The sequence below is a fragment of the Schistocerca gregaria genome, chromosome 9, assembly GCF_023897955.1.
Source record: "Schistocerca gregaria isolate iqSchGreg1 chromosome 9, iqSchGreg1.2, whole genome shotgun sequence".
Taxonomy (NCBI): Eukaryota; Metazoa; Arthropoda; class Insecta; order Orthoptera; family Acrididae; genus Schistocerca; species Schistocerca gregaria.
Genome location: NC_064928.1, coordinates 218,240,314 through 218,256,405, shown reverse-complemented (window position 1 = coordinate 218,256,405; position 16,092 = coordinate 218,240,314). Strand labels below are relative to the sequence as shown.

At 38.8% G+C, this 16,092-nt stretch overlaps 1 protein-coding gene across 1 annotated transcript in view; it reads left to right on the top strand.

The window, feature by feature from the left end:
• The window catches only part of LOC126292004 (uncharacterized), an 807,472-nt gene that overhangs the window by 752,282 nt on the left and 39,098 nt on the right, over positions 1–16,092 (top strand). Inside the window, exons 9-11 of the mRNA XM_049985788.1 lie at positions 741–998; positions 8,482–8,724; positions 13,767–13,966. Of these exons, the coding sequence (XP_049841745.1) occupies positions 741–998; positions 8,482–8,724; positions 13,767–13,966 (701 nt within the window). The remainder of the gene's footprint in view (positions 1–740; positions 999–8,481; positions 8,725–13,766; positions 13,967–16,092) is intronic.

The following is a 16,092-nucleotide window of genomic DNA, read 5'->3' as shown; positions in this document are numbered from 1 at the left end:
TCAGTTGTACTTGTTGATGTTGTGTCCGGTGCACCGCGTCCGGTGCACCGCGTCCGGTGCACCGCGTCAAAGTCTGACATTAGTTCTGTCACAGTTCATTGCCTGTCCTGTTTTACCAATCTGTCCACTCTATGATATCAAACAACCCCACTGCTTCATTGCTTCGGAACACGGTTTCACCACGTAGTGCAGAGACTCGCCATAGCACTCCACAAACACTTGACAAGTTGTGCAGTTTTTGAAATGCTTATGCCAAGCCTCTTGCCACCACAATCTGCCCTTGGTCGAAGTCTGATAGATCGTGCACCTTTCCCATTCTACATGTGGGCAACATGCTCACTGACACCACGTACACTGTGGATGACTAGCAGTCACTTCTCGTGAAGTGTTGCTGCTATTGCTCGGATCGGTGTACGTTTAACTTGGGTGCCTTGCTCAATCTTTTGGCTGATCTGTGTACATATTGTGTATTACATGTCTTTCCTTACGGCTTGCCTCTATATTCTCAAAATTTCAAATATTCTGCATCATTCTACATTACCAAACGCTTTTTCCGGATCAATATATCCTATGAACGTGCCTTGTTGTTTCTTCAGTCTTGCTTCCATCGTCAGCCTTGGTATGAACAATGTAGTGTCTCCAAATAAACTGAAACATTGGAATCTTTCAATTGGCTAGATAAATCCCAGAGAGGTTGTGTAGAGCATAAACAAGATTGTGAGTGTTTGCACTTCTTGCAGTGCCTGGAGGTGCTGCGGCCATGCAAGCTGCCTGAGGCGGCAGAATTGTGTGACCTGCTCTCCCGTTACGAGCTGGACGCGCTGTTGGTAGCCCACGACGCGGTCGTCGCCACCACCGAGCCACGTTCTCCGGCACCCTCACCCACGCACAGTGCGGGTGGTGGAGGGGGAGTGCCCGGCTCGGGGCGGGGCTCACCGCCTCCCAGGCACGAGGGCAACATCCGCATCGTCAGCATCGAGAAGACCAACGAGCCGTTGGTGAGTCTGTCAGCCGTAGCTTACCTGAGAGTGACCCGTCACTGTTCGTATTATCAATGGTAGAATTTTCCAGAGCCATTCATACTCACATTGCCATAGGTGAGCCAACCATTAGATACAACGTGCAAAGAAAGGGCATGCTAGATACCAATACAACTAAATTCAAAGCACAGATTATCACTGCTGATGAAATATCAAATCAAATTACGGATTCATGGGTCAGGTACATGTATAAGGAGCAGTAAAATGGAAATGAGGCAGATGGAAGAAAGAGTAAGTAAACAGTCCATTATTTGAAAATTAATCATCATATTTGTTAACACATTTATTCCACTGCAAGACAAGACAGTCAATACCTTCATGAAAAAATGTTCGCAGTTGCCTACTGATCTGATCTGATGGAACCATGGCTCAGTTAAAGTAGGTTTATCAGATTTCAAAGAGAGAAACCTGGGACACTTATGTTTATACTCTATACCTAACTTCATTACTACACTTATGTTTAGCTTATATTTTGAAATCGATAATAGGCCTATGATGATGCAGGATACGAAAAACCAATAGGAAGTATATATCTTCATGTTGTGAAATGGAAAGGTATCTGTAGGTACATTACACAAGTAAAACCCTTGTCTTCAGAAATAAGACACTGATACATACTTTTTATTGTAATAGCCTGGATATATTTTCTGCAGTGTTTAGTTACTTACCACATATCAGGTACAATTTGTTAATCCTATGAATTGCGGAATGTTACTATTCCATAATCAGATACAAATTATACATTTCATAGAAAAATTTAAGTTCTTGTTTGACTGCAGACAGTTAGGGCAAATGTGCATACAAACCTAACAGTAATCAATAAGCGCTTCTAATACACAATGCATTGCTTGCAGTCTTCACAAAATTAACCTTCTTGTGGCTGCAGTCCCACTAGGATTAATTGGTTTAAGTGAAGCTACTTCATGCCTTTTCATTTCGCTTGTCTCAAGGATCGTAAAGTGGAAGGTCAACAAGATAGCTTCAGCAATGAGACGTACTGGTGTTGGGCTTGTATCTGTTCTGAGGGGCCGTAACTTGCCTCATTTAAACTCCTCTATTAGCAGAGTTAATTAAGAGGTAGAACGGCTCCTTGGATCAGGTATGGGGTCTTATATGGGTGTGGTTCCTGTTGACTATCAATAGGTGGGATCATATAAGACATGGCAAGGAAAGGGAAGGGAAAGGCAAACTATCACGTGTGGTAAAGTATCAGTGATTACAAGTGACAGAAAAGCAGTTTTTTAGGGTAGGAAAGGCAGAAACGAAAGATGTTCAGAGACAGGATGAAAGTTACATTCCCATTGATAAAGCAGTGAAGATGTCCAGAAATTGACAGAATATACAAGTATTGAGGGGTATGCATAATGGGTTGCTTATTCATGTTGAAGAATTAGTGTTGAGCAAACTACTTGGCATAATCTGCCTCTCTGAACACCATGTGGCGATTGCTATAAATACATTAAATGTTACAGGATTTAAGTTAGCCTCTTACTTCTGTAGAGAAAATATGTAGAAAGGAGGCGGTGCCACATTTGTCAGAAACTGTTTTAATTTCAAGAATATTGACATTAACGAAATTTGCTCAGAGCAGCACTTATAAGCTTGTGTAACAGAAGAAATATTTCATAAGAAGTCCCTTATAATTGTAAGTATGTACAGAGCATCTTCAGGAAGCTTTAGCCTCTTCATAAAAAATCTGGAAGCTCTGTTGTCCAACCCCACAGTTAAAAAAAAAGGGGGGGGGGGGTAGTGGTTGCTGATGATTTTAATGTGGATTTATTGAAAACCTCTGTCAGTGGACAGTTATTGCAATCAGTAACACTATCATTCAATTTCATTCCCACTGCAAACTTTGCAACTGCAGTATATAAATGCTCTAAGACTGCTATTGATAATATCTTTGTAGACAAATATCACCAAACCAATAGTAAATGGGTTATCCAATCATAACATGCAGTATCTTATGTTAAAGTTGAAAACAGTGTCAGGATGTAAAATCTATTAAATCTGAACAGAGGAGGGTAATTAATCACTCAAAAATTGAGAATTTTAGGAGATTGATCAAAGACTTAAACTGTATAGATGTTTACAGTATTTCTGACTCAAATGGAAAATGCAAAGCATTTGTTAATAAAGTAACTTTGTGACTTTAAAAATTTTTCCCCCTAAATGTAACTAAGATCAAACAGAAGTCTAAAAATAAACCATGGATTACACAAGGAATAAAGGTATCATGTGGAACAAAAAGAAAACTGCATCAACTACGTAGGAACAGCTGTGCTTTGTAAAGCATTGCAAAGAATACTGCCAAATATTGAAGCAAATAATATAAATCTAAGCAGCTTTATTATGAGAAAAAAATGATTCCACCAGGCAACAAAATAAAAAACTGTAGGGGATATAGTGAAGACAGAGACAGGTGGGACTAGAAAGGAAGAGGAACAGATAGCTCTAAAAATAAACAAGACACTGGTAACAAGTGCATCTAGTGTTGCAAACCTCTTAAACAAGTACTTTGCTTCTGTTACTGACAGCTTGGTATTATCAGGTTCAGTAAACAGTGTAATGGAATATCTGAGACCAGTCTCTGCAAATGACTTCAGTAAGACGGGAGTGACAGTTACTTCTCTCAAAGAAGTATTGTCCATGGGTAAAATCCTTAAAATCAAAGTATTCTGGTGGTTACGATAACAAATCAATTAAGTTAACAAAGAGTGTTCTCGTGAGTTGAGTTCTACCTTAAGTAATTGTGAAATCAGTCTCATATCAATGATCATTTTCAGATTGGTTAAAACATGCTGAAGTTAAGCCTCTTTATGAGAAGGGGGATAAAGAGATACCATCAACTATCGACCAGTTTCACTTTTTCCATTGCCTTCAAAAACATTTGGAAAGGCTGTGTTAAAGTGTCTTCTTAAGCATCTGACTGCAAACAATATATTGTCCAAGTCACAGTTTGGTTTCCTTAAAGGTTCTGACAAAGGGAATGCTTTTTACACATACAGTGAGAATGAACTTAATTCATTGGATAACAAATTAGAGGCTACTGGCAATTTGTGTGACCTGTCAAAAGCCTTAGACTGTGTGTCTCACTGAATTCTCCTTCAGAAGTAAATTAGAATTTTATGATATCACTGGCAGTACTGCAATATGGTTTGAGCTTTATCTAGCTAACAGGAACAAAGGGTGTAATTGTGAAATACCTGTGGAATTATCAACCAGTCTTTATCTGATAGGAATTGATTCCATATTGTGTTCCTCAAGGTCCTATCTTGGGTCTGTTGCTTTTTCTTATGTAGATTAATGACCTCTCACCTGTTACATTGCCAGATGCTAAGTTTGTTTCATTTGCAGATGATACAAACATTGCAGTAAATGTCAAACCAATTACAGATTTAGAAATGGTTGCTAATCAAATGTTTGCTGACATTAATAATTGGTTTGAAGCTAATTCACTGTCATTAACTTCGAAAAGACCAACTATATGCAGTTCAGAAGCTGTAAGAGATTTCGTTCCAGCATGTGTATAACATATGAAGACATGCAGGTAGAAGAGGTTGACATATTAAATTTATGGGATTACAACTCTACAATAAATTCAGGTAGGAAAGTGTACCACAGAATTGCTGAATCACCTAAACAAGTCTGTATTTACAATGTGAATGATGTCAGATGTAAGACATAAATATAAAAAAACTTGCTTACTTTGTTTACTTTCATCCTATTATATCATATGGGATCATATTTTGAGGTAACTCATCAAAGCAAGCAAACGTTTTTAGAGTGCAAAAGTGTGTAATAAGATTCATTTGTTGTGTAAATTCTAGAACATCATGAAGAAACATGTTCAAGGAACTGAGTGTTTTAGCCACTGCTTCTCAGAGCATTTATTCCTTAATTGCAAATAATATGTCTATTTCCAGCCAATAGCTGAATACATAGATCAGTGCTAGGAATAAGAACAGTCTACATAAAGATCTAAAGTTGCCTACATTGGTTGAGAAACAGGTCCAGTATTCAGGAACCCAAATTTTCAAAAAATTGCCAGCAACCATTAAAAACTTGGTTTCAGATGAAACACAATTTAAAGAATATTTTTTTGATAGGCAACACCTTCTGCTCTATAGAACTGTTAGACCAGCTTAAGTAAAAATGTCTGATAGATTTCAGTTTTGACAGAATTGGTCACAACAGTCAAGATTTAGTGTTTTTTATATGGTAAATTTATTAAAAGTGCAAAACTATGTTTCATTCTGACAGTGTATTCATCCTATAAATATTAGCATTTCCAGTTTGCTATAATGTATTTACATACCTGACAACCTCCTGACAAATCATCAGGGAAGTGAGTACTGTATTCAAACATTCTGTCTGTTTTGTGTTATACTTTCTGACATTTTTTACACCCAAGAGAATCATCTCATTTTTGGGTCTGTGATGTGAGAACTGAATCTAATCCAATCTAATCTTAGAGGTGTAGGTAGGTAATCCTGCTTTTCTTTTCGACATTTCTCTTACTCTTTCTTAAAGCGTAATATGAGTTAAACCAAATGCGGTAGGCCTATAGGGGGTACTGTGAAAATACACATGTCTATAATGTTCTCCTTCTAAGAAACTCAATTTTAACAACTATTTAACCAAATGAAAATATTATTGCAAATCATTTCATTTCTCGATTAAAAACCAGGACAATTGTGTATCCCAAATGATTTTCTTGGGACAGTTATGTGAAAACTGGGACTGTCCTGGCAAACTCAAGATGTCTGATCAGCCTATCAATATGTAACCAACATCCTGGTAGGGCATGAAGTTTACAGTCAGCCTTTTGTAATTATTATCTACGACTGTGATTCGTAAGTCTTGAAAGAAATACATGTTGTCAAAAAGTACTTAATAAATTAAATCTGAAACCGAACACAAATCTGAAGGCACACTAACACGGAATTGGCTAAATTAATGTTCTGAGAGGTTCAAGTAAAAATAGCATGTCCTACATCACTGTTCCCCAGTGCTAATTGCTTCAGATTGATTTTGGAGTTGATAGTATAAACATGCATGAAGCTCTTTGCAATATGGTGCTATGTAAATGGTCTTAAGATGTACTAGAGGGTGACTCAAAAATCCGTTAACGTTTGAAAATAAGTCACAGAATAATGTAGCTAGAGAGCAGCTGCCAAGACAGCAGTTACAGCAGACAAATCTTCTTATTACGACTGTCTGAATGATGAACTAGACACACTTGAAGGAATAAATAAAATTTGTTGCTTAGCCGAAGCATGCCTCCGAGCCACCCACATCGAGGACAAAGACGGTTGACTCCTTCGGCACCCTCTCAACATGGAGTTATTATATCCAAAACCATCAATGAGGAATTTGAACTTCCTTCAATACTGAGTGTCGATCCCATTGATGGACCTGTATTACCAGTTACCTTGCAGGAAGTCAAGGAAGTGGTCAAGAAGATCAAGAATATGAAAATTACTGGCCCTGATTACATAACACGTCAAGTAATGAAGATCCTAGGCCAGAAGGTGCCACAATTCTTACTAGCCTCTTTATCAGAACTGCTGATGGGATTATAGTCCCAGCAGTCCGGACAACTAGTGTCACACTGCCAATCTGGAATGGAAAAGGTGATGTGACAGAATTGAAAGATAGGGTTTTGTAACCAAAAGGGTGGGGAATGACATGGTGTGTTGGAGTCCTGAACAAAACCAACCTGCTGCCAGAAAAAAAGTCTTGCATGCCTCTTGTAGTATTATCTTGTCTCTGCAGTCCTTACATGAGTAATACATAGGTAGTTGTACAGTGTTCCTGATACTGCTAGTTGAAGACTTGTGACAAAGTTTTTACTGGATAGTTGCATCTATTTTCAGGCATTTGCCACTTCAAGTTTTCCAGTGTTTCTGTAAGTCGTACAAATCTGTGACCATTTATGCTGCCCTGCTTTTTGTACGGTCAATATTTTTTTTTTTTTTTTTCAGCCTTGTAATATATTTCACGGTTGTTACTCTGTTTCAGGATTCATCGCCAAGAGTGTAATTGAACAATAAAGGTGTTTAAACCTGTTTATTCTCAGTATGTCAATCTACATTTTTGCTTTCAGTATTTAACAACGTTAGGCTGTAAACACACAACATGACACATTGTTTATATCAGGAATGTATCAAGTGGCATTTTATAAAGTATTGTGTAAAGGGGAAAATAATAAATAGTAGGCCTATTAAGCAAGAACTTTACATTAACAGTAGATTAAAATGTGCTGCAGAAATTATAGTTTTTGTAACAGTAAGAATGGTGTCCCCCTTCCCCACAAACCATGCACCCTGCCCTAGTGGGATAGCTGGCATGCCTCAACAACATGAATAGCCACACTCTAGATGTGGCCTCATTGGAGGAGCATCTGTGGAGAGGCCAGACTACCATATGGTTCCCAGAGAGGGGCAGTATAGTAGAAACCAACCTGCATACAGATCAGTCTGGATTCCACAGAGATGCAGGAACTCACACAACCAATTCTGCCCCTTCATTTGAAGAATAAATGGAGGAAGGTAAAATTAGTTATACACTCCTGGTCAAAAGTTTTTGATCACCTATGGTAAACGCTATATACATTATTTCAACCTACAAGCTAGATGGACTAACAACAAAAAATATTTTCTCTCTCTGTCATTAAATACAACATGTATGGTTTAGAGTGTAGCTTCTTCAAAGTATTTGCTGTTTTCCCTCAGAACAGCTGCACAAAGTGTTAGCATTCTGGAGGTAAGATTTTGTAGTGCTTTTGCAGATCTTGCAGTCCAACATCCCTGTAAATTATTCTGTACTTGTCAGTTTTCTGACCTCTGTGTCAAGTTTATCCCATAAAAGTTCAGCAGGATTTAAGTCAAATGAATAACTCAGCCAAATGATATTCTCCATTTCTGCCCATTTTCCTTTTCTGTTGACGTACCCTCTGTACATTGTCCTACTGAAGAAGAAACCCATGACCAATAAGTCTCTTGCCAGATGGAACTAAATTGTTGATCAGTATCCTATGATATCTTTCTTTATCAATGTTCCGTTAATTATCACTACATCACCAACTTTATCACCCACAAAACATCCTCATCCACATATCGTGACCGACCCTGTTGCACATTGACTCTTCGTACATCCTCCACAAAGTTGACTGACAGCCATTCGATGGAGGCTTCCAATGCAGCAGAAAGGGATGGTCAGTTTGATAGGCGAGAGAAGCATCAGAGGTAAAGTTTGCAGAGGAGGACCAGTGCTTGAATACAGTAAGCATTTTTAAATGGGCATAGTTTATGTAGGAATGAAGAGATCTGCAAAGTATACAATAGCATGGAAAGCTGCATCAAAGTTGTCTTCAGAATGAAAACAACAACAACAACAGTGCTGACAATTGCTGGGAGTAACAGCCCTATTTTGGTTCCAGGGTGCCACAGTGAGAAACGAAGGAGAAGCTGTCATCATTGGGCGGATAGTGCGGGGAGGGGCAGCAGAGAAGTCTGGCCTGCTCCGCGAGGGCGACGAGATCCTCGAGGTGAATGGCATCGAGATGCGTGGGAAGTCCGTGAACGAGGTGTGTGACATCCTTGCCGGCATGACAGGCACGCTGTCCTTTCTCGTGGTTGGCAGCAGCAACCAGCCTCCGCCACCACCACGGGAGACCACCATTGTAAGTGCTCGAGGCTGAGCTCTACTGGTAATAGTGCTCTTGCTCTTTATTTATCTAGAGCTCTTGTTCTTTATTTATCTATAAACCAATTTGGCACAATGCATGTATTTAGTGTCACAAAAGTTGCTTTTTTACTTTAAATAAAAACTGCTAATAGCACATTAATAGCTGTTCTTGTATCAAGAAGTTCCTAGAAAGTTAAGCATCAAACAAAGCAAGTTCACTTTATGCATAAGTATGTACTATGTTTTACTCATTTTTCTCTCTTGCTTCCCACTCCTTAATTAAGGCTAGGCTTTTCATGTAATGATTGAAATATATTTCTTCAATTTTTCTGTCATTCATCAACATCAGATCAGCTGTTCACAACCCAAGTTTTACAGGGGAGAAGACAGTATCCTTCAGGAACTAAGTTAATCAGAGAGTGACTGGCCAAATATCTTCACAGATCAAAAGCTAGACAGGGAATGTCGTAGAATTGACATGCAGTGACCATATTTATAATCTTATATTTGCCCAAGAAATTTTGGGAGACAAAAACTTTTTAATTACAGTTTCATTACTAGCACATTGATTTGGGCAAAAAAAGTAACTGCCCTATTACAATCAGAATCAGATGCTGAATAATAAAGTTTAATGTGAAACACCTTTAATAAATTTTCAACAATTTCTTGAAAATACTGATTACTTGTAACAATGTATGAAGGTTTCAATAAATAACAGCCCACATTTTTTTTAAAAAGCCGTTAATATACTTAGACAAACGTCCTTGTTGGTGCTTCACATTTTGTGTTTGTTCTGTGCACCAGTGAAGTTTTGAATGGTTCTGGCAGATGACAGAGCGATAGCACAGTGTCAAAATGGTGACTACATATGACTCACATTACAAGCAGTGTGCTGTTATTGAATTCTTGTCTGCAGAGAATGAAACCATGGTGAACATCCATAAACATCTGTGTGTAGTGTATGGCAATGCTGCAGTTGACAGAAATACAGTTGGGCAATGGGTAAAGAAACTTACAGTCTCAGAAAATGCAGAAACAGAGCTCCATGATCAGCCATGCTCGGGATGTCCTGCCACAGCCACTGCTCCAGACATGCTGAATCAGGCAGCGCCATTATTTGTGCCAACCGACACATCACAACTTGACAACTGGCTCTACTGTTTGAAGATGAATGAGAATGGCAGTCATGCCATAGAAACATGGCTATGCATACAGGACAAGAGCTTTTACTAGCAGGGAATACATGGTCTTCCACAACACAGGTGTATGGCCATAGAATGTGATGGTGACTGCGTAGAAAAATAGGACATGGACAAGACAAGTTGATGTATATTGTCACCAAATTCTGACTCTTAACAATAAATTTGTTCTGAGAAAAAAATGTGGGTATTAGTTATTGAATGACCCTTGTAACTGAATACATAAAAAATGTATGCACCAAGCAGTGGCGGGAGGACACACATAAAAAAAGCTTTTACAGATGCAAGCTTTTGGAGCCAGTGGCTCCTTCTACTGGCAGAAGAGTTGAAGGGGGAAGGAAGAAGGCCGAAGGAAAAGGACTGGAAAGGTTTAGGAAAAGGGGTAGAGTTTGGGAAAGAACCCTGGGTCAGGGTCGACTTGCCAGACAGGATGAAAAGGAAAGACTGATTGTTGGGGACTACACCAGATGAGATTTTTTCAAATCTCGTCCAGTACAGTCCACAACAATCAGTTTTTAGAATGAGATTTTCACTCTGCCCCGGAGTGTGTGCTGACATGAAACTTCCTGGCAGATTAAAACTGTGTGCCGGACCGAGACTTGAACTCGGGACCTTTGCCTTTTGTGGGCAGTTTTTCCTTCCCATCCCATCCAGTAAGACTCCCCTGACCTGGGGTTCTGGCTGACTGTCAAACCCTACTCCTTTTCCTAAACCTCTACAGTCATTTTCCTTCACACCCCTCCCTCCACGCTGAACTCTTCTGATGGAAGGCAGAGCCACTGACTCTGAAAGCTTGCACACACAAAATTTGTTTTTGTATGTGAGTTCTCCTGTCACCACTTACTGAGTAGATTTTTTTCCTCTCTCCAATTACATTATATTGTCAAAAATTGATTTACTTCTTGATTACATGTTACGTGTTCTTTATAGGCAGTGTAAAATAAATATAAAGTGTTACTTGGATCATTAGTTCCACCATTTGTTTTCAATTACTTTTTTTATTACTACATGTTAAACATACCTATTATACTTGGCTATAGCTTAAAAGAAATCCTCTTATTAGTTGCAACACATGCTGAATGAAAAAAATTAAATAAATGCTACATTGTGCTAGCATTGCAGTGTCTGTCATTGAGTTGACACTGTTCTATGAATTCTTACCTGTATATGAGGTGTTTGAGAAGAGTAATGAGACTGCCAAAGTTTTTATCTTCTTCAAACAATAACATTGTCCCCTTCAAAGAAGGTCCTTCATGAGCTATATGCTGGCAGAGTTAGTTATGTATTGCACTGCTCAGTCTCACAATAACTGTTATGGTGTGTAATATGTCAATTGCATAAGAAATGCACAAATGAATCAAGGTTTTTTTTCTTTTTTTTAGCTTAAAATTTTTACTGCCTACCTCATTCCTTTAAATGGCACAAAATGCATTCAGATTTCATTACTGAGTAAATGTACTGTGAGGCTGCTGTAAGAATTCCTAATTTTTTAAACAGATGCTTACAAGATGTTGTGCCTCCTCACATTACTCTACCATTATCTTTTGGGCGGTGAGCACTTTTTGACTAAGTGTTGAGTTACCACAAAATACTATTCTGTATGACATCAAAGAGTGAAAATATGCAAAGTATGTAAGCTTGGTAATTTCTATATCCTCAAATTTGGCAGTTATTCTGATTGCAGAAGTTACTGAACCTAGTTGCTTTAGGAGATCCAAAATCTGAGTTTGCCAATGGAGATTCTCATCTATATGTACACCCAAAAACTTAGTATACTCTACCTTGGCTGACTGACTTCAGTTGATGTGCTATATTTATTGAAGGAACCGTACTCATTGCAGTAGAAAGTTGGATGCACTGTATTTTTTCGAAGTTCAGAGCTAGTCCGTTCACAGAACACCAATCAATAACTTTTCCAAAGACATTATTTGTATCATTTTCTATTGGAGTTCCTTTTACTGGATAAATAACAACACTGGTATCGCCATTCCCAGTCTCAGTGGCAGCACTGGAAGCCTTCAACTGCTAAAGCTTGTACATGTCAGTCAGATTCTTTTGAATGTTCTCCAGAGTCTCAAAATGGCATCCTTTTGGGAAAAGAAAACACACACAAAGACTTAGATTAGGTGAATGGGGCAAGTGGGGGGGGGGGGGGGGGGCTGTGGAACAAGAGGGAAGACTTTAAGATCAAAAATTCTGTGATGGAAGTGGCTGTATGACATAGGGTGTTATCATGATGGGCAGCATCCACTTGTCTGCAATGTGCAATTCAGCCGTTTACTGATTGTTTCAAGGACATCTTTGTGAAACATTTGGTTCACAGTTTGTCCTGCAGGAACAAATGCTTTATGCATGGCACCCCTGCTATGAAAAAAGCAAATCAGCATTGTTTTGATCTTTGATTTGCTCATTCTGGCTTTTTCCAGTCGAGGAGATGTCTCGGAGTGTCACTCCTCACATTGCCACTTTGTTGCAGGATTTTACCTGGCTTCTCACCTGTGAACACACAATTGAGCCATTCGTTGTCATTGGAAATCCTCTCAAGGTGATCAATATAGGCATTTTCTCCACTGTTATTCCTCTCAGTCATGAGGTTTTTCAGTATCATTTAGGCACCAAAGCTTTTGTGTAGGCAAGACTTTGGTCAAAATTTGATGTATAGTGAAAGTTTTTTATAATTAACAGGTCACCTGTCGTCCTTACTGTTAAATATCAGTCCGGTTTCATGAGAGAGCACACGTGCACAATGTGTTTGTCAGTTTTTGGAGTTGAACATGTCCCCGAGTGAGGTTAATCTCCAATGTATTCCGAGTACAATTTATGGGGATGAAAAAGTTGTGCTTTTGATAAGGAATGTTCCCCGTAGACCAGTTTCAAATCTCCAGAGATCACACCAGTGGACTCCCCAAGTTTAACACAAAAGTTGATGACATAATATCGCTCTGAATTCTACTGTTCCGTTTTTTTAACATCAACAAAAACACAACTTCACTGATGGCACTCTCAAAAATCACGTGAGGGCTCTACAGAGCTCAAACTTACAAGGGATGAACACAATGGTCTACACAAGTAGAACAGCACAGTGTTGACAAATAGTTCACAGTGTTGTCAGTCTCATTACTTTTCTCGCACACATTATATTTAGTCAAGAACTTTTCGTTGCAAAGGTAGCACCATAGTTCACAGAAACTACAGAGCTATCATTACTTCTCCGTGACTCACAAATGACAAGCTGAAAAAGCATAAAACTAACTAATTTATATGTAAATTGATCTCAAATATTTCATGAACCATTTGTTGCAAAATACACAGAAAGCTTGTTGTGAACCAAGTGAAAAAGGGCAAAAGCTGAGGACGCACAGTGTGTGTTCTGGGCTCGCCCGGCTTTGCTATTGTTATACTTTCCCTCATATGAAGACTTCGTGCACACCCTTCCTGACAGCTGCTTGTTCTGACCAGATGTGGTTTCCAGAGGACACCCAATAAACAAACAACTTTACCAACAATTACTGGCTTTAACATTGGCTAAACAAAGTTTTGAAGAGAAATTTTAGTCTGCAATTTGTTTTTTCTGCACACATTTCCATACTACATCAAAAGTCACCTTGTATTTTGAGGGTTTGTGTGGAGAAAGACACAATTTACTGTTTTTTGATCTTCAATTGAAAGAAGAAATTTTGTTTTTCTTGAGATGGTATTATCAAAATATATTTTTCACAAAGATAGATTAGCAGCAACTCCAATGGTTTATTTTTGTGTCAGTCCAGACTGGCAGAAAAGTATTCCAAGCTACGACTGCTCGAGTATCTCACACTCAACTGGATGTTTTTTGCGGCAGATCCATATGAAGGCACACTTCGACTACGACCCCGAGGAAGACCTGTACATCCCGTGCAGGGAGCTGGGAATCAGCTTCCAGAAGGGTGACGTGCTGCACGTTATCAGCCAGGACGATCCCAACTGGTGGCAGGCGTACCGCGAGGGCGAGGAAGACCTCACACTCGCCGGGCTCATCCCTTCCAAGTCCTTCCAACACCAGTGAGTACAAGGCCCCAGATCTGTGGGAATCTGCCCTCTGTCTGTAATACTTTCCTTGTACTTGAGTCCACAGTCATCAGACTTCAGTTAGTTACTTAGACCATAGATCATGCTCATGACAAATCAAATGTTATGATATCGGAGAGAGAGGGAGAGGGAGAGAGAGAGAGAGAGAGAGAGAGAGAGAGAGAGAGAGAGAGAGAGAGAGAGAGAGAGAATGTGTGACTAACAATTATTTTTATTCAAAAATTCCTCTATGGTGTAGAAGGACAAATAACTTTTAACTACATTTGAACATTCCTCTGCTACGTGTCAGACAGTTTACTTCCATGCACAGTGTGTCATACAGTTTTGTCGCTGTATGTTTCACCTATTTCTGTGCCAAAAATATTGAGTTGGTGCATAAATTCGTAGTATGTAATATATTCTTCTTCACTATTTACAACAGTCCACCAATGCTGGGGTACCTTTTCAATTCCACCACTATAGAAATCACATGGTTTTGAGGCAAAGAACTCGTCAAGCACTGTTCAGAGCACATTTTCATTTGGAAAGTTTGTAACCTCCACCTCACTTATCGACCTTAATGACAGTGAAAAATTAAACCGCGTGCACCTAATGGAAATTTGGGAAAAGCAACCGTCACCAAAGTTAATCTGTCGGTAAAGAGGGAGGAAAGGGTTACAACTAAATGAAATGAAAAATGCAACTGAAACCGGTGGAAATTAATTTTGAAAAGGGGTAAAGTTAATAAAGAAAGTAAATGTGTGGCTGTTAAATTAACAATTAACTAGCGGTAATTAGATATTTGAGATTTGGGGGAAATTACGGTCACCAGTCCTATGGACAAATACTATAGTAACTGAAAAAGAAAGGTTATTACACATATAATTAGCACTAGAAGCATGGCAACTGAAGGTTGACACGTGTAGTGTGAAAACTGAAAGTTTGTCAGAAGTAATAAATTTCGCTACACTCTGACTTAATTTAGCAAAAGAATTAATAAAACCGGAAAATTGAAAGTTAATATAGTGACTGAAATTAATAGTGAGGTTTGTTTCTGAAGCACATTGAAATTCAGCAAAATACGGTTAGTCTTGGGTTACCTCAACAATCATTTTAAAATCTACTTGAATCTGCGCAATTTAGAAATAAGAGATTTAACTTTGAACTCTGGCTCAACATTTAAACAACCACAAAACTAAGACACAACAGCCTGAAGTTTAGAATTTACAATTAGTAACAAGAAAGAAATTCTGGTGCTGTAATTGTAATCTAGCCACTTTGTCATATAACCACTGCTTTCCTCATTCTGAGGGCCTACGTGACCAGTTATTCTACACCAGTTTGGTATCCCTTGCTTTAACAGGGTAATATGTTGTAAAATGTTCATTCTTCTGTTTAAGTAGTTTATTTAATGTGGCAGCCCCCCTCCTTTCTTTTAATCAAGTGGGGCTGTAATACCCATGTATTTCCTCCTTTTATTTTGATTAAAAAAAAAAGTTCTGTATCAAGAAATTCTACCCTGCGCAAGATCAGTCACAGTTAACAATGTGCAGTCAGAATGTTTGGCAGAGAGTAATCTCTTAAGCTAAAGGTTTAAGCCATCAGGTTATATTCTTTTTCTCTTGCGAGGTTTGTCTGATAACACCAACACAGTAAATAGAATCCAGAAGGGCAATGACCTCACAAAATAAGGAATAACTAAAAACAATCTCTTTGCATCTAGGCACCCTGCCTACAAAATACAGTTAATTGTGGCCAACGAAGCATGATATTCTCAAAGCTAGCAACCCTTGATTAAAAGAAGGGGGCGGGGGGGGGGGGGCTGCAACGTTAAATAAACTACTAAATCAAAAGAATGAGCAGTTTACAATAGGAATAGCTTCCCACACTAATTTAAAAAAATAAACTTTGCCACATTTGAAAACATATTACACTCTTAAAACAAGGGGTATCAAACTGGCATAGAATAACTGGTCACTTAGGCCCTTTGAAGGAGTAAAACAACAGTTACATGAAAGAGTGACTAGATTACAATTATGTAAGTTAGTGAGCAGCAACCTCGATTGACCGCTTAGGCCTTAAGAATGAGGGGAACAGGAGTTACATGAAACAGTTAACAG